The 18,527-nt window shown below is 47.4% G+C and overlaps 1 protein-coding gene across 2 annotated transcripts in view; it reads left to right on the top strand.

The window, feature by feature from the left end:
- The window catches only part of AGBL5 (AGBL carboxypeptidase 5), a 104,682-nt gene extending 91,226 nt beyond the window's left edge, over positions 1-13,456 (top strand). The window contains exons 14-19 of one of the 2 annotated variants that reach the window (XR_011031297.1): positions 426-547; positions 2,216-2,259; positions 3,211-3,374; positions 4,199-4,308; positions 8,105-8,479; positions 8,513-13,456. Coding sequence is in view for 1 of the 2 variants with exons in the window: in XM_068279868.1 (XP_068135969.1) it covers positions 426-547; positions 2,216-2,259; positions 3,211-3,374; positions 4,199-4,308; positions 8,105-8,182 (518 nt within the window). In the remaining variant the exon portion in view is untranslated. Of the gene's footprint in view, positions 1-425; positions 548-2,215; positions 2,260-3,210; positions 3,375-4,198; positions 4,309-8,104 lie in introns of both variants that reach the window. The other variant, XM_068279868.1, reaches the window with a different exon arrangement.
- The last annotated feature ends 5,071 nt before the right edge of the window (positions 13,457-18,527 follow it).

The raw sequence follows: 18,527 nt of genomic DNA, 5'->3' as shown, positions 1-18,527 counted from the left end.
ATTCAAATATACTGTGTCCACTCCTGGTGGAAGGGAGTACCACCCTCTTTCTCTTGCTACAGAGAGCGACTTCTTAGTCCTGAGTGAGGACAGGCAAAATCTCCTCACCTGCCTTTCTAGTGGTTGCCTGTGTGGTAACCCATGTTTGTGAGTATATCTCTCGCACATCAACATTTGCTCATATCATCTTAACATACTGCACCATATCGGGCTCTCGGTTTCTCTTTTTGTCTTTCGTATTGAAATGAGGAAGTGTAAGAAGCTGGGTTCCCCTACCATTTGGGCCCCTTTACAGCTCTCCACAATAGTCGCCCCTCTGGCTTCCTGTAAGTATTCTAGTAATCTGGTAATCCCGTTACCCAGGTCTCAGTACATCAGCATCAGTACCAGTTTCTGGTGAATGTTCTGTACTTTGTTTTCTGTAGGTAGCGGCTTCTCCAGCCTGGCCTGTAAGACCAAGAACACGGGACAAGTGAGGAAAGGCTCCCGGGAAAGTGACACCAACAAGAGCCACATCCGACATGACCCCGGAGTCACTCTACTTCAGGTAATGTGAGGTTCACAGAATCCAGAACCAACATTGACCAGGACAGAAGCCTGTTTACCAAGAGGCTCTGTCTCCACCTCCTACTTCTTCTCACTCATTTCTCCTTTCTATGTCCTCCATTAGGGTACTCACCCATTTCCAGATACCACCCCATCCCAAGCTTTGCTCTACACAACCTTTGTCTATCCTCCAGTAGAGTACTGTTCTATTTCCAGATACCTTAACAAGCTTTGCTCTACACTCACCCTTCTTCCATCTTCCACTTGAGTTCTGGTTTATTTTCAGATACCATCCCATGATTTGCTTTACACTTATCCTTCTTCTGTCCTCACGCTCTTCCAGATATCATATCAAGCTCTGTTCTGTACACAACCTTCTATCCTCCACTAGAGTCCTCATCCATTTCCAGATACCAACCCAAGCCCTGTGCTCAACCTTCTTCTGTCCTCCACTAGAGTCCTCATCCATTTCCAGATACCATCTCAAGTCCTGTGTTAACAACCTCCTTCTGTCCTCCACTAGAGTTCTCACCCATTGCCAGATACCACCCTAAGCTCTGCTCTGTGCACTACCTTCGGTCCTCCACTAGAGTTTTCACTCACTTCCAGATACCCCCCCAACCTCTACTCTGTTCACAACCTTCATGTGTCCTCCAATGGAGTCCTCATTCATTTCTAGATGCCATCCAAAGCTTTGCTCCACACGCTAACTTATGTCTTTCACTAGAGTCCTAATCCATTTCCATTTGGGTATCAACCCAAGCTCTGCCCTGTACACAACCTCCTTCTGTCCTCCACTAGAGTCCTTATTTACAGATACCATCTCAATCTTTGGCTTGCATTCAACATTCTTCTGTCCTTCACTAGAGTCCTCACTCACATTCAGATATCAATCAAAGCTTTCCTCTGCACACAACTTTCTCCTGTCCTCCACTAGCGTCACAATCCATTTCCAGATAACTTTCAAAGCTTTTCTCTACACACAACTTTCTTCTCTCCTCCACTATAGTCCTCACTCATTTCCAGATACTACCCCAAGCTGTGCTCTTTGCACAGCCATCTTCTGTATGCCACTAGAGTCCTGATCCATTTCTAGATACCATCCTAGGCTCTGCTCTACACACAACTTTCTTCTGTCATCCACTAGAGTCCTCACTCACTTCCACTATCAACCCAAGGTTGTGTCTGTATATAACCTTCTTCTGTCCTCCAGTAGAGTCCTCATCCATTTCCAGATACTATCCCAAGCTCGGCTCTGCACACAACCTTCTTCTGCCCTCTACTGGAGTTACCGCCCTTCTATTCACATACACAGGACTTCTCACAGGTTTTTCTAAACTTCTGGCAAATGTCCTTCCACAACACATTCACTTCTCTCCTCGAGGGACAGTTTGGGGTCGAGGTTGTGCAGCTTGGATTTGGCCGGAATCAAATGCACTTCCTGCTCATTTTGAGCCACCTGGTTCCAAGATGCATATAATTTAATTAAAAACAGAATCATTAGCGCTTCGACTATGTCTCATTCTTCCTGCGCTTGTTTGGAAATCTGGTTGTGGTGTTAATGTATTCATAGTTCAGTGTGTAGACCTAAATATAGAAATGCAAGGGGGGTATGGCCTAATATTATCATTCCTGTGTGTAAATTGCATTCTTTGTTTTTACTTTTTAGAATTCTCAAAAGAAAAGTAACAGCCATAACACAGATTACTCCAGGTAACGGCTTCTCACTTGTCTCCTGAAGCATTCTGTGCATGTTTGTAGGCTTACAGCTTGTAGAAATGTTTGTGCAGCATTCACTATTTCTAGCCTACTATATTCCGATCCAGCGGGGCACAAGCGCATGTGTGAATGGATCCTACGTTAAGCTATCCAGCCACTTCCTTTAGATCAGGGATGTCCAAGTGGTCCTTCGAGGGCCAAGGTCCTCACACATTTTTGACACGGCTCAAATGAATTGATGGGTCTGAATCAGGAAAGGTGCGGTCCATCAGGTAGAACACATTCCTCTTTCTCAGTCCATCCTAAACTCAGGCATGGATCTGGCCCTCCAGGACTGGAGTTTGACACCTGTGTGACAGTGCTGGAATAATGGGACCATTAGGGGAACGGGAAGGATCTATTCCTGTTCCCCTCATGGTCCCATTATTCCAGCACTGTCACCCCCGTTTGAATCTGCCACCACAGGAGGCTTTGGGAGCCCGAGTGCTCCTGAACACTGGCGGCTCTGTACTGCACAGGCGCGAGTGAGCACTTGGGCTCCCAAAGTCTCCTGTGGCAGCACGGACCAGTATTCCACCCATCGGTCATACTGCTAACGGGGGCGACGCTGCTATGCTAAGCCTATCATACATTTGGTAGCTTGGTACACATGGATCACACATGTGATTTGGTAAAAGCTTTGAATCAAACTAAAATCTACTCAGGAGTGTAGATGAATCGTGAACATAAGTTTCATGGAAAACTGATTCAGATTTAACATGCGCCGATTCATTTAATACATTTTCACAAAGACAAACTTTTTGTATTTTTTGAAGCACACTGTGTAATGGGACATCACTGGCCTCACACTAACGTCCTGGCCGGTGCTTGTGATACTAGTAGTGAACATCAAGCATTCCCTGCAGTGCCTGGTCATTTTCACTTACTCTAATCTGTGCCGATCAGGTCTCTGGAAAGCTTGGGCGTGCGGCCCAGCCGTATCCCGGTGAGGAGGAACGGATTGTTACACACCCAGAGTCTCCTTCATGTCACCAACGAGCGGGACTCGCCCATCCTCAGAGTGTGGAAGTACACTACAGATCAGACCCTGAAGCATTGCACCCTCACAGGTAGGGAAGACTTGCTGCAGATGGTTCCCAGACCCCTCTAGACCTAGTTAAGGTTTCAGTCCTTAAGATAATGACAGAATTATAAACTTAAATACAGGATGTTAATTCACAGAGAGGAATGCAAGTGATAACAACTGTAAAGTGTGTGAGGAGTTATCACCTGGCCTGAGCTGTCGTTAAGTGGAGTGTTACCAGAGACTGCAATGCAAAGTGAAGAATTCTTTTCTGCTTTGTTTTTACTAGTTTATGCAGACAGGGATTCTGTATTGTGAGAAATATACACAGCAGGCACACAGAGAGGGAGGAAGGATGTATACATAGACAGACACAAATAGGCACAGCCCCTCTCTCTCTCTCTCTCTCTCTCTCTCTCTCTCTCTCTCTCTCTCTCTCTCTCTCTCGGCTGTCATACTCAGCACCTGCATGCTGGCTGTAATCGTGCTGACAGAGAAGACAAAAGGAGGGGTGGAGCTATAGCATGCCTGTTTGTGCTTCTTCCCTCCCTACCTACTGCATGTAAGAATTACTTAAGAGGTTATAACTTAAGGATTAGGGTGATAAGATAACTCTCTCACTATGGAATGTATCACTACATGTTAATAAGGCACGCTTCTTTAGTGAATTAACACATAAAATACTGATCGATGTGTGGTGATAAGTTTTCACTTGCATTATTATCACCAGCATGATCTTAGTGAATTGTGGCCAATGTGTTGGACAGACAGTGTCTCGCACTGTTGTGTTTGCTTTGGTTGAAGACCTTATTAATGTTGCATTGAGCTTTGTGAGATCCTCTCACACAGATGTCTGTCCTCATCTTACAGATCTGGCCGCAGTCACATCTAGCCTGACGGTATGCTCTGTGCCACTTCTGCGCTCCAAAACCGAGGAACCACTGTTCATCTGCGACCAGGGCAAGGAGATGGGCGAGCAGGTAATGTAGCCAGAATACAGGATATACCCATAATCCTGCTCACCTGTGATGTTACATTCCTGGTTATCTGTGACCAGGGCAAAGAGATGGGAGAACGAGTAATTGTGGCCATACATTAGATGATGGCCACCAGATTTACCATCAGATAGATCCCTCTCTGACCATAGGGGGTCTACTACCTGTCCACACACTGCAGACATATTTCCAAAAGATTTCAGCATTAGAGTCTATTGGAAATGGTCCTAGCACCTCCGGTTGCCCCTCGGCACCCCCTGCAATTCCTGGACCATGAGTGTGGAAGCAGTTAACTTAATCGTCATTTGCCTCCTGTAGTGTCTTCTCTCCATAACCCATGACCTTGTCTCATGTATGTGACATCAGTACAAGAGATGGGTCATGCACCACCAGCGGAAGAGAAAGCACTGGAAGAGGCGTGTGGTGGATAGATGTGGGCTGCTTCCACACTTGCCACAGGCTGGAGGGCGGGGGGGGGGGGGGGATGGGGGTTACCAGCCGGGGGGTTGTCGCTCGTCTCCCTCACTTCACGAAACCTTTTTTCCTCTTTCTCAAATTCAGAGAAGGTTTTTTTGGTATGATCAGATTACGATGGGGTGTTGACCAGCATTGAGCCTTACCCAGAAAAATTGAGCCGGGAGGCCAAAACTGACACACTATTCTAGATCTTCTTTAAAGAGAGCCCGAGGTGGGCTAAAAAAAAAAAAGGTAGGCTACCTGATCCGGGGGGCTGAGCAGATCAGGTAGGCTTGAAAACCGCCACTCCCCGCCGCTCCTGTGGGCCGCAATGGCCCACTTTCACTTTTGTGACCTCTGGCTCATGACGCTGCAAGGAGAAAATGTGTGTCTCTCACAGCGTGCAGTGGGTGCGGCCAGGGGGAGAGGGCTGCCCAATAGCAGCTCAGGAAACCCTGTAGGAACGCCCCTGGCGGGCGTCTTGAACAGGGAATCCCTCTCCCTGTGTTTACCTCCAAGATAGCGACAAATAATGTCGCTAATCTAACGGGGGGGGGGGGGGGGGGGCATAGGGTGGGGTGGGGGGGACACAGAGGCATGTCATGAGGCAGATAGCATGTCTCTGCGTCCCATCTGCCCCCAAAGGAATCACCTTTGGTTCTATTTAAAGAAAAAAAGTTTAAATCATTTGTATATGTACAAGAGAGAACCGAGAGTCCAATATAGTGTAGTAAGTATTGATAAATGGATTAATGACACGAGTACAGAAAAATACTCACAAACCAGGGTTACCTCCAGGCAACCACTGTATACGCAGGTGAGGAGATTAGACCTGTCCCCACTCAGTGAACAGAGGCGCCAAAAGTATAAGATTAGATTAAATGAGCTTAAAAACCAACTTAAAAGGCAAAATTGAAGGAGGAAGTGGTGGTCTTACCTCCCTCAAGCAGACACGACAACGACTGCGATTCAGACAGTCAAACACATTTATTAGGAACTCCAAAAAGAAATGCAACGCGTTTCGCAGGTTCAACCCCGCTTCATCAGGCAATATAGGGAGGAGTATCAAACAATCTGCACAAGGATTCAAATTAAGCGCCTCTGTGAGGCGCTTAATTTGAATCCTTGTGCAGATTGTTTGATACTCCTCCCTATATTGCCTGATGAAGCGGGGTTGAACCTGCGAAACGCGTTGCATTTCTTTTTGGAGTTCCTAATAAATGTGTTTGACTGTCTGAATCGCAGTCGTTGTCGTGTCTGCTTGAGGGAGGTAAGACCACCACTTCCTCCTTCAATTTTGCCATTTAAGTTGGTTTTTAAGCTCATTTAATCTAATCTTATACTTTTGGCGCCTCTGTTCATTGTATACAATTTTGAGTCCACCCTTGGTGGAGGGTTGCTACCCTTTCTTCCTGTCTACAGAGAGCGACTTCTTAATCCTGAGTGGGGTCAGGACAATCTCCCCACCTGCCTTTACAGTGGTTGCCTGCTGGTGACCCTGACTTGTGAGTATTTAGCAATACAAACTTATTGCCACCTTGTCCAGTACGAATTACACTATTGGGGCTCTTGGTGTTCCCTGTTTTTATCTGTCCCCACTCAGGATTAAGAAGTCGCTCTCTGTAGATAGGAAGAAGAAAGGGGTATTCCCCTCCGGGGGTGGATTTCAATCATCACGTAGTGAAGAACAGCGGCGGCAAAAGGATAAAAACCGCTATTAAAAAAGTTTAAAAATGCTTTGGAGGCAGTGGTGGACTTACCTCCTGCAAGCAGACACAAGAAACTGAGTATTGAAGATAAGTCAAATTAATTGGTACACTCCAGGGGGATGCAACGCGTTTCGCAGGCCTAAGCCCGCTTCATCAGGCAATGGAAAGTTGGAGTACACAACTGGGGACAGAGGCACAAAGTGATGTATATTAGAACCAAAAGCATATATACATGAAATACAAAACCAGGTGCAATTGAATTTATGCTGTATTGTTATATGAACAAGGTAGTTTGGAATAGGTATACGTGTTATGGATATGGAGTACATATATGTGCTCCTTTAGAAGGGTAGGCAAAGAGTAGGAGCAGGTAAGGGGTATATTGAGGGGGGGAGTGTACTAAAGTGGGAAATGCCAGAGGAACAGAGCATGGAAGTATATTGAAGGATAAGGATACGTTTGTGGGGGAGATGGGATGGATCGGAAGGCCAATTGCTCCCTAAAATTGGATCATTAATGGACACCTTCTGAATATGATATAATTTAAAGAGAACTTGTAACAAAATAAAACCCTCTGGGGGATACTCACCTCTGGAGGGGAAGCCTCAGGGTCCCAGTGAGGCTTCCCCGTCTTCTGTAGCTTTGGGGAGTCCAGCGCTGGCTCCCCCAAAACTTCCCCCCGACAAGCTTGACAAGGGTACACGGGCTATAATTACCTCTCCGCAATCCTGCGCAGGCGCACTAGCGGCTCTCCGTTCGGGTAAGGCGGAAATAGCCGAACCTGATCTTTTCCGCGCCTGCTCAGTAGAGCGGATACGATCGGGTTCGAGTATTTCAGCCTTAACCTGAACGAAGAGCGGCTAGTGCACCTGCGCAGGATCGCGGTAGGTAAGCTGGGAAGCCTCGTTAGGATCCAGTAGCTTCCCTCTCCCGAGGTAAGTATCACCCAGAGTTGTTTTTTTAATCATGACAGGTTTTCTTTAACCACCCTGGCGTTCTGATTAAATCGCCAGGGTGGCTGCGGGAGGGTTTTTTTTAAATAAAAAAAAAACTATTTCATGCAGCCAACTGAAAGTTGGCTGCATGAAAGCCCACTAGAGGGCGCTCCGGAGGCGTTCTTCCGATCGCCTCCGGCGCCCAGAATAAACAAGGAAGGCCGCAATGAGCGGCCTTCCTTGTTTTGCTTAGATCGTCGCCATAGCGACGAGCGGAGTGACGTCATCGACGTCAGCCGACGTCCTGACGTCAGCCGCCTCCGATCCAGCCCTTAGCGCTGGCCGGAACTTTTTGTTCCGGCTACGCTGGGCTCAGGCGGCTGGGGGGACCCTCTTTCGCCGCTGCTCGCGGCGAATCGCCGCAGAGCGGCGGCGATCAGGCAGCACACGCGGCTGGCAAAGTGCCGGCTGCGTGTGCTGCTTTTTATTTCACGAAAATCGGCCCAGCAGGGCCTGAGCGGCAGCCTCTGGCGGTGTTGGACGAGCTGAGCTCGTCCAGACCGCTCAGCAGGTTAAGTTGTTGTATGCTGTTACACCCTCTTTCTCTCCTTTCTGTTAACTTATCCAACAGACTGCAGAACTTGTAGCCATCAGTAACCCCCTTGTTTTGTGTCTTTTCAGGGCTTCTCGGTAGTGTCGGCAGACGCCACTCGGCTCTCCCCATACCAGAGCGTCTTATCCTTCTGCGCAGAGGGCTGATGGACTCCACCCCCTGGATCCGCCTATTAATGGTGCTACGTGGTGAGCTGAACCACGAGAAACGGACCAACGGCACCCCCCAGTGTTACTATACACACTATCGCCCTCCCTGCTCCCCTCCACCGCGTGTCGTCTGCCCTCTGCTGGGGTCACGTCAGTCTGTAGAGTCAGGTAGTCCCCTTCCCATCACACTCATGTGACAGTGTTGTGTCTGTATTCTGCCACTTATGGTGTTTAAGGACCTCTCCACCCAGTACCAGCGAGGTATTAATGGGCGCTCCACCCAGTACCAGCGAGGTATTAATGGGCGCTCCACCCAGTGCCAGCGAGACATTAATGGTGGCTCCACCCAGTACCAGCCTGGTATTAATGAGGGCTCCACCCATAACTGGAGAGGGATTCAACTGAAACTCCACTTTTGTTGAGAAAGATGCAGCCCCCTCAGTTCAGATCTAAACACCACAAGGATTTTGGTAAACATTATTTGCGTTATCTTACCTTGGTTTTATGTGGATAAGTAAACAGTCACTCCACGAGGATCTTAAAGTTATCCCGAGCCGAAGCATGAGATCAAAATGAGATACAGAGGGAAGCCTGCGGATCTTATTGCGGCTTTCCTCGGTATTCTGATGTCCCCGTCTCTGAGTGCGGCTTCCCTCCAGATCGGGGCAGCGCTCCTCCTCTGTTACGAGCGTGGCCGCGCAGTAGGCACGCATACACAGTAGCACGGAGCTGCTTCTACTCGAGTGGCTCCGGCTTTCTACACATGGGCTGGCACGGCTACTGCGTGGCCACGCTGCATAAAGAGGAGCTGCACGGCTACTGCGTGGCCACGCTGCATGAAGAGGAGCTGCATGGCCCCGATAAGATTAGCGACAATGCCTAGTTGCTAATTTTCCAGGGGAGCGCGCTTAGCGACAGGGGGCAACGGAGTAGCGAGGGAAGGCTCAATAGGCTTCCCTCTCTTTGAGTATCTCAATTTGTACCTGGGCTTCGGTTCAGGTACACTTTTTAACAGTGAAATGGGATCATTCCAGGTGTGCAGGAAAAGTGGCAATGCCTAGTTGCTAATTTTCCGGGGGAGCGTGCTTAGCGACAGGGGGCAATGGAGTAGCGAGGGAAGGCTCAATAGGCTTCCCGCTCTTTGAGTATCTCAATTTGTACCTGGGCTTCGGTTCAGGTACACTTTTTAACAGTGAAATGACTGTAATTGTGTACGGATCATTCCAGGTGTGCAGGAAAAGTGGCAATGCCTCCTGCTCTGTGCATCTTTATTCCTCAGGCAGGAAGTGGATAGTTACTCAGGCCTTAGTGGGCAGTCTGTACTGAAGCAATGCCGAAGTAACGATTGGCAGATAATACGTCTTTGGTAACATTCTATTGGAAGATGAATCCTGTCACTCAGATATCTCCTCACATTCTTGTTTTACATCAAAAGTGGAATTTCATTTAAAAGTGTTTTTATACTTAATTGAAGAGTGTTTACATTTGTTTTAAATGATGCTGTCAAATAATGCAATATGCTTCCTGTACTGATGTTAGCTCTGTATTAAGATACTGGCCTGTCGCTGCCATCGTTACAGGGAATGATTCCCAGCTAGCCCTCAGTCATGATGAAGGAAAATTCTCAACTGAAGTGAGAAATATATGGAGGCTGCCATATTTATTTCCTTTTAAACCATACCAGTTGCCTGGCAGTCCTTGATGGTCTATTTGGCTGCAGTAGTGTCTGAATAACACCAGAAACAAGCATGCAGCTAATCTTGTGAGATCTGACAATAATGCCAGAAACATCTGATCTGCTGCATGCTTGTTCAGGGGCTATGGCTAAAAGTATTAGAGGCAGAGTACCCAGCAGGACAGCCAGGCAACTGGTCTTCCTTAAAAGGAAATAAATATGACAGCCTCCATATCCCTCTCATTACAGTTGTCCTTTAAACTTCCAAACCTCTAGAAACCAAACTTGGGCATGTGATCCTGCCAAAGTGGCTAGCTGCTGGATAATTAACCAACTGCACTTAATTCATAGGCAGCACTTTTTTTTTCCAATCTGCAATTTGCTTATGTCTTTCTATTCCTGGGTCAGAGAAAATGTGCAGGTTTCAGGTTTTTTTCCCCTTTTATCACTACTCCGCTGTTATTGGATCAGCACACATCACAGCTAGTTTACTACCAGTGCAGGCACAGAGTATCCGCTTATACTGTACATATTGGAGGTAGCAAAGATCAGCACACACTATAGCTAGTTTACTATCAGTACAGGCACAGAGTAATGGCTCACACCATACATACCGATAGAGATCAGTACACACTGCAGCCAGTTTACTCTCAGTAAAGGCACATAGTAACAGCTTATGCTGTACATCCTGCGGGTGACATGCTAGTATTGGTCTGGAACTAAAATCAGTAATGCAGATATATTGCATTGTTACTCAGAGGCTCATTTTAAAATCCAAAATAGAGTAAGTCACTTTCTGAAAACAATCCTGCAGATAAGTGTGAATTATAAGTATTACCTTTGGACCTGAACGTTTCCGACTCCAATTGCCACTGTGCAGGTGTGATTTTATGCAACTAGGTGCCTCTCCATCCAAGATCTCTCTTTCCTGGATAGTTTCCAGTTGCTCACCATTAATGTTCTGTGTACTACAAGTCCCATTACCTTGTGTACATAGGGCGTCTACCGTGATGCAGGGGTGCTGAGTAATGTAGCCTAGCATGTATTATTCCACCTACTTTTGGTGTCACATGGTCACAGCTAATCTTACCTGCTCGCCAGCTGAATCGAGAGTAGAGGGGAAGCGAGCTGTATTGCAGTGGCAAGCACATCTGATCCACGAAACAGTATTCTGAACACTACTTTACTTCTGTACACTGTGTACATTCACTTATCTTTCTGACTGTCGGCAGTTTAGTTTTGGTTCTTGTCGGGTTTAAGCACGCTTTGCTACAAATACTACCACTTTAAAGGGCCAGACACGCAAAACAAATACGCACTGACTTTTTATAATGTCTTACAGACTCCAGCACTAAAATATTCCCAGCTCCCTATCCTACTGCGCTCTGTACAGATTTACAGCCACTTGGAAGGTGTGGCAGGTGGGCGGAGCTGGGAAACCAAATTCATGAGAATTCATGGGCTACATGATGTACCAGCATCCGATGGGGGGAGAGTGATTAACCCTTAAAAGGCCATTTCTATCCAGAATTAACACCTATTGGCTGCAGAGGGACAGGTGGATGGGAGCGCCTCTTGTTTCCCCCCTCTGTGTGATGACATTTGGTGTAGGGTCTTTGTGTTGTCATTCCCCCAGGCAGGTGTTATATTACAGATGGACACACAGGTGTGTTCCTTGCTCAGTGATGTGCCTCTGTGTGCTCTCTGTACTGCCCCCCGCCCCCCCTCTGTTGTTTCCCCTCTGAAATTGCTGTCAAGCATTTTGTCAGCATCCTAATAGTGCAGGAAAAGCACTACTGCAGATCGCCCCTTCTGCTTACCTCCCAATATTTTGAGATGAGAAACTTTAAGACACACCCCTGCCACGCCCCTAACCACGCCCCACCACACCCTCAGCCATGCATTCCACTAAAAATTAATTACCAAAAGATTTTAGAATTTAAACCACACTGGTCCTTCCAATCATCACTAGTTTTCCTTCATATTAACATTTGAACTTGGGAAATATAGAAACTTAGAGAATGGGAATAAAGTTTGGAGCCAATTTAAACACATTTTTTCAGTAGAAAAATACATATATTTACTCAGATCTGTACATCAGTCCTAAAGAGGGACACATGAGGGAGACAGAGGGACAGGGCTCCCTAACAGGGGTAAAGGGATTTGGTTTCCAAAGAGGGACTGTCCCTCCGAAAAAGGGACAGTTGGGAGCTATTCCCATACACATTGGAGAAGATTCCAATTGCTGCAGGTAGACCCATTTTGGGAGGGGATACAAAACAAAATACCCATTCTGGATGGTTCTGGCCCTCAAAGGAATTTCAAGGTGAAGAAAAAAAAAATTACCTTAGCTGGAGCTTCTTCCAACCACTAGAAGAGTTTGGGATCCATCGCTGACGGTCTGTTCTTCTCCAGGGTCCCTCTGTCACTTCAAAGCTTGGTAACCCAGGGTCATGTCACGGCTTCCCTGAATGCGTGGGCACCCGCCGGGAGTGCAGAACACTCCCAGCCACGGGAGCACGATCACGGCAGCCCACGCATGCGCAGAAGCCCAGGCTCATGTCACGGCTTCCCTGAATGCGTGGGCACCCGCCGGGAGCGCAGAACACTCCCAGCCACGGGAGCACGATCACGGCAGCCCACGCATGCACAGAAGCCCAGGCTCATGTCACGGCTTCCGTGCATGCGTGGGCACCCGCCGGGAGCATCCAGCGCAGAGCACTCCCAACCACGGGAGCGCGATCACGGCAGCCCACACATGTGCAGAAGCCCAGGCTCATGTCACGGCTTCCGTGCATGCAGGGGCACCCGCCAGGAGCATCCAGTGCAGAACACTCCCAACCACGGGAACGCGATCACGGCAGCCTACGCATACGCAGAAGCCCAGGCTCATGTCACGGCTTCCCTGCATGCGTGGGCACCCGCCGGGAGCATCAGCGGAGAACACTCCCAGCCACGGGAGCGCGATCACGGCAGCCCACGCATGCGCAGAAGCCCAGGCTCATGTCACGGCTTCCGTGCATGCGTGGGCACCCGCCGGGAGCATCCAGCGCAGAACACTCCCAACCACGGCAGCCCACGCATGCGCAGAAGCCCAGGCTCACAGCGGGACCTAGGAGTAGACCAGAGCTGCACCGAGAGACACACAGACCTCTAGGAGCTGGGAGAAGCTTCAGGTAAATCTGCACCTCGGACTTCCTTCATGTTCCCCGTTGTGAGGCATATGGAAGATGCTGGTACACAAGTCTCATCCACGTGTTTATATCGATTCCATTTTTATAGAAATCCTGCTCAGATCTCACGTTTTTCTACAGCGACCAGCTTCCTGCGCCGCTCTCGGCCCCTTTTCAAGACACAATTTTTAGTTTTTTTAATTTTATGATAAAAGTAGCCGTTTTTTTGTCAGAGGCGTTTATTGTTAATAAGTTTGATATACAGACCGCTTCTTTCTAGGCGACTTTATCCCTCTCCCCATTGTAAATAAGAGCTTCACGGACAATCTTGTGAACAATTTTAATATTGTCCTCGTGTTTTTATATACTTTGCAGTGGCCAATCTAATGCAATATATTTAAATAAAACCTGTATTTAATTGTGCATGGTGTGCTGTCTTTCTTTTGGAAAGAAGAAATGATAGGTCAAGCTGCAGCCTTACATTTATTAAACAGAGGTGCCTGGCTCTTCTACTGACCACATATGCTATTGCTCCGTTGTTATTGCCGGATGAAGCGGGATCAAACCTGCGAAACGCGTTGCATATTTGGAGTTCATAAAATATATTGACTGTCTTTACTGCAGTCATTGTGTGTCTACTTGGAGGAGGTAAGTCCACCACTACCACCTCTATTTACCAAGAATTTGGTTTTTTTAAGCTCATTTAGCTTCCTTTTATCCTTTTGGCGCCTCTGTTCTCCTGCATAATATTGAGTCCACCCTGGGTGGAGGGTTGAACCCCCTTTTTTCCCATCTACAGAGAGCGACTTCTTATTCCTGAGTGGGGTCAGGACAATCTCCCCACCTGCCTTTACAGTGGTTGCCTAATGGTAACCCTGGTTTGTGAGTATTAATATTTACTCTATCTAGTAACCATTTACCAGTACATATTACACTATTGGGGCTCTTGGTGTTCCTTGTTTTTACATTTAATAAAGGAGTTATCTATGGGTTTTTAAAAACAAAGTGCCCTGTGGCTCCTACAGGCCCCCTGCAGACATCTTGTCCCACGCCGGCCTCAACGATCCTCCAGTTCCTGTGCCGCGGGTCACTTCCCAATTATTCGTCTAACTAGACGTATGCCAATGCGTCTGTACGGCCATGGGCCGCTTCGGGAGCTTCCTGCCCAGGCACAGGATGAAGTTTTCTTGTACTGCACCTGCGCAGGAAGCTCCTGGAGGCGGAAGCGAGGACGCGCATGGCCATGGCCGCACAGACATAGTGGCATTCGTCTAGTTAGAGGAATAATTGGGAAGTGACGCTGCGCTGTTAAATGATAAGCAATCCTTACAAGTGCCGCGAGATGTCCTGTAGCGTGAGCATGATGCTTCATTAGGGTGGCCGCTACTAGGTCAATTAATGTAGTAGTGGCAACACTAGTGAATTTACCGTGGATATGTTTCAGGACATTTCGCATAACTTAATAGCACATGCTATGCTGCCAGGACCACGAGTAGTGTGCACGCACTAATTTTATCCTGCTCTGCTTGCGCATGCTACCTTTACTTAATCTACCTGATACCTAAGGAGAGGGAAGCCTCTGGATCCTAATGAGACTTCTCTTGCTGTCCTGCGGTTCCGGTTGACACACGGTGACCCTCCAGCTGATCTGAGCCGCACTTCTCTTCTGGTGCGAGAGCATGGTTGCACCTGCGCAGTACCTCAAAGTCACTTATACACAAGCGGCTCCCGCTTACTGTCCTGGTGCAGAAAGGACAGCATGGCCCTGATCAGATTACCCACAACCCCTTGCCAGTAATTTTTGGAGTGTCCGCGCTCAGCGACGGGGGATCAGAGGACTGTGAGGGAAGCATCATTAGGATCCAGACGCTCTCCTCTTTTTAGGTATGTATGTGATGTTGTACCCAAGCCTTGTCTCAATCACCAGCCCGTTGCTGTGAGAGTTCTGCGCATGTGCAGTTCTCAAAAGAATGACGAGTCATGCGCAGTTGCACACGACTCCCAGTTGGGTCACGCAGCTAACTGAGCTGCCAGGGGGAGAACGGAGGGGACCCAGAGGACTCAGGGGGGCTGGAGGAAGTCCCAGGTAAGGTCCGTATTGTATTTTTTTAGGTTTGTCCAGTGTCCTTTTTGCTAGAACTCTGTTTCTGCTGAGTTTGTCCTCGTCTGTATTTAGAGTTCCCTTGAGATGTGTTGATTTCAGTAATCTGATAGGCCTACTTTTTTATACATTGAACTCTGTCTGCAATTTTGTTACCATCTTCCTGGTGGTGGGATTGTCCTGTGTGGGCCTGTTTTACTGCGTCTGGGTCTGGACTGCTAAACGTTCGAACTTCACCAGAGGATTCTGAAGGAAAATATCAAGGAATCTGTCCATGAACTGAATCTCACGACACAGAGGGTTGTGAAGCGTGACAAGGATCCTACAAGCAGCCCACAAGAGAACAACAATTGGAAGTGCCCAAAAACAATCAAATAATTCTATTAAAAAAAGGTAAGTGTTGACTTTTGTTCTGGTGGAAAAACTGAATGATTTTCAATAAACTGACTATTTCAGTCAAGCACAGCACATACAACAGCCATATTTAGAGGGTGCCTTAATTGGCAGCCATGGCCACAGGATTCTGGCTTTTTCTTGTTTTTCTTTCCTTTTCCCTACCCATTAATCTTGTTTTCCCCTGAAGGTGTAGTCCTTCAGCAGTATAGTCTGGTGTATCCTGGGACGCTGGTGGGGGTTGTGGGAGTTTGGGACCTGGAGTTTTTTTTCCCACCTTGCCGCTGCCTGTGTCCATTGCCTGTGCAGATACAGGCCTTAAGGAGTCCACTGATATTACCCTGGAGATCAGAGCTCCACTGAGGTAGAATACTGCGTTGATCAGGAAACATTTGGCCTCACTGGATGCTGACTCCATCCATCCATCCATCCATCGGCTGCTGCTGCTACACCGCAGCAGGGACACCTTTGGTTCAGCCCCTCCATGATGCCAGCCACTACACCGGAAGTAAGGGCCACTGCGGCCAGATGCTTCCGTGGCAGCCAGATTATCTTGATCAGCTGAACCTTTGTCTCCCTCTGCCCCCTCCCTACCCTGGAGCTCCACTGAGGTAGGACACTGCGCTGATCAGGGCCACTGCGGCCGGCCGCTTCCGTGACAGCCTGATTATCTTGATCAGCCCTGCTGAATGCTGCCCTGGAGTCGGGACCCACCACAGAAATGAGCACTACTGTACGTTTTGAGCTGGAACACCTTGGCCAGCACTGCCAGATGTCAGCAATCAAGATCCTCATCAGCGTCAACCATCACCGCAGGTTTCTATGAATGACTGGGCCTTCACTGCTGAACCTTCATCTCCCTCTGCCCCCTCCCTCCCCGGTGTCTCCTTAGGCATGACAGATGATTGCCAAGTGCGACCGGTGGCGCCGTAGTATGGCAGCCTTGGCTCTTGGCTTTCGGACATTATTCGCCCATCCTTCCAGAACCTGTATGAGCCAAAACCAATTCTAGGTACAACCCTCCATTTGTACTTGGCAAAAAAAATGATTCTGATATTTATGGAGCCGCTTAGAAATGTATGAAAAATCATTCCATTTCTCCACCAGAAGGCAAGCCATCACTTGCCTACTTTTTAAACTGATTTTAATTATTATATAGTTATTTTGTGTGCCTCTGTTTGTTGGTCTTCTCATGTTTACTCACCCCTGTTGGGGAGGGGGGGCTGAATTTTATGTTTCTCACATAAATTTTGTTTTTTTGGATCTGCGACCATAAACTCAACACCCTAAAGTTTAGTGGCGATGGTACTTCCTCACTTGCTTAATGGTGGTTGTTGGCTTAAAGGGAAACTGAGGTGAGAGGGGTATGGAGGCTGCCATATTTATTTCCTTTTAAACCATGCAAGTTGTTTGGCAGTCCTCCTAATCCTCTGCCTCTAATACATTTAGCCCTAGCCCTTGAACAAGCATGCAGCAGATCAGGCACTCTGACTCAGGTTTTCCTGTATTAGCCATATGCTTGTTTCAGGGTTTAGACCCAGACACTACTTATGCCAGAAGATCAGCAGGGCTGCCAGGCAACTGCCATTGTTTAAAAGGAAATAAATATGGCAGCCTCCATATCCCCCTCACCTCCGGTTCCCTTTAAGCAATCTGCAATTATGCGTATTCACTTAGCAAATTATGTTAACCTGCCAGTTATGTTAACCTGCTTGTTGTTTTGGGTTTCCTTGCCTAGCCCTAAATTCACAAGTCATTCTACTAAAATATAGTTAAAGTGGACCCAAATTAAAAATACAAGATTTTAGAAATAAAATCTATTTTCTAAATTATAATAATAAATAGCAGCATTTTTCAGCTGCATGATGACAAATATAAAATATTTTACATTTATTGGAGGAACCCCTCCCTTCCTTTCATATTGCTGGGATTTTTCCAGCAAACTGGTGGAGTAGATGGTGTCCAGCAATGGAGGAATTGCTAATGGCTGCCACCAGTATAACCCTAGCTATGAAAAGAGAAGGGTGAAAAGCATGCACTGAAATGATCATAGGTATGAAGGAGTGTTTATTTATCTTTGTATGTGTCAGAGTGATGCAACTAAATATTTTTAATTAAAAAAATGTTTGATTTGGGTCCGCTTTAAAGAGGAACTTCAGCCTAAACAAACATACTGTCATTAAGTTACATTAGTTATGTTAATTAAAATAGATAGGTAACATAATCTCTTAACCATCCTGTTTTAAAAGAACAGACAAATGTTTCATTTCATGAGGGCAGCCATCTTTTTGGTTGAAAGGAGGTGACAGGGAGCATGAGACACAGTTCCAACTGTCCTTTGTGCTGATCACCCCTCCCAGTTGCTAGGCAACGTGAATAGCAACATAGGAAATCCCATCATGCTTTGCACAGCATCAGGGAAAAAAGCTTGGGCTGTTTTCTTTGATGGGTGGAGCTTAGCTAAAAATGCAGCTAAAAATGATGCTTTGGTAAGAAAAACAAAGTTCTGATGATGTGAAACTGTTAAAGAAACACCAGGCCTTTTCAGTGCTGCTTAGTAGATTTTTAGTCCGGAGGTTCACTTTAAAGACGAATAAAGTGACTGTTCTGAAATGACCAAGTCCTGAGCTTACCATAATATCATTGAAATATTTTGGATTGACCTAAAGAAAGTAGGTGCTACTCCGTGCTACTTGCATAGGCAAACGCAGGGGGAGATTACAGCTGCCCGGAATCCCCCCTCAGACCAGGGCCAGTGCAGTGTCTGGGGACAGGCACAAGTTGAGACACCAGAATATCTGCAGGCATCCTGCAGCTCACAGCCCCGCCCCCTTTCTTTCCCTGCTACAGCTGACTTTGGATGGAGCAGCAGCGTGTGTACAGAGCATGGAGCAGCAGTGTGTGTACAGAGCATGGAGCAGCAGCGTGTGTACAGAGCATGGAGCAGCAGCGTGTGTACAGAGCAGGGAGCAGCAGCGTGTGTACAGAGCATGGAGCAGC

This window comes from Hyperolius riggenbachi, chromosome 4 (assembly GCF_040937935.1).
Source record: "Hyperolius riggenbachi isolate aHypRig1 chromosome 4, aHypRig1.pri, whole genome shotgun sequence".
NCBI lineage: Eukaryota > Metazoa > Chordata > Amphibia > Anura > Hyperoliidae > Hyperolius > Hyperolius riggenbachi.
This window is presented reverse-complemented; position numbering and strand designations above follow the sequence as displayed.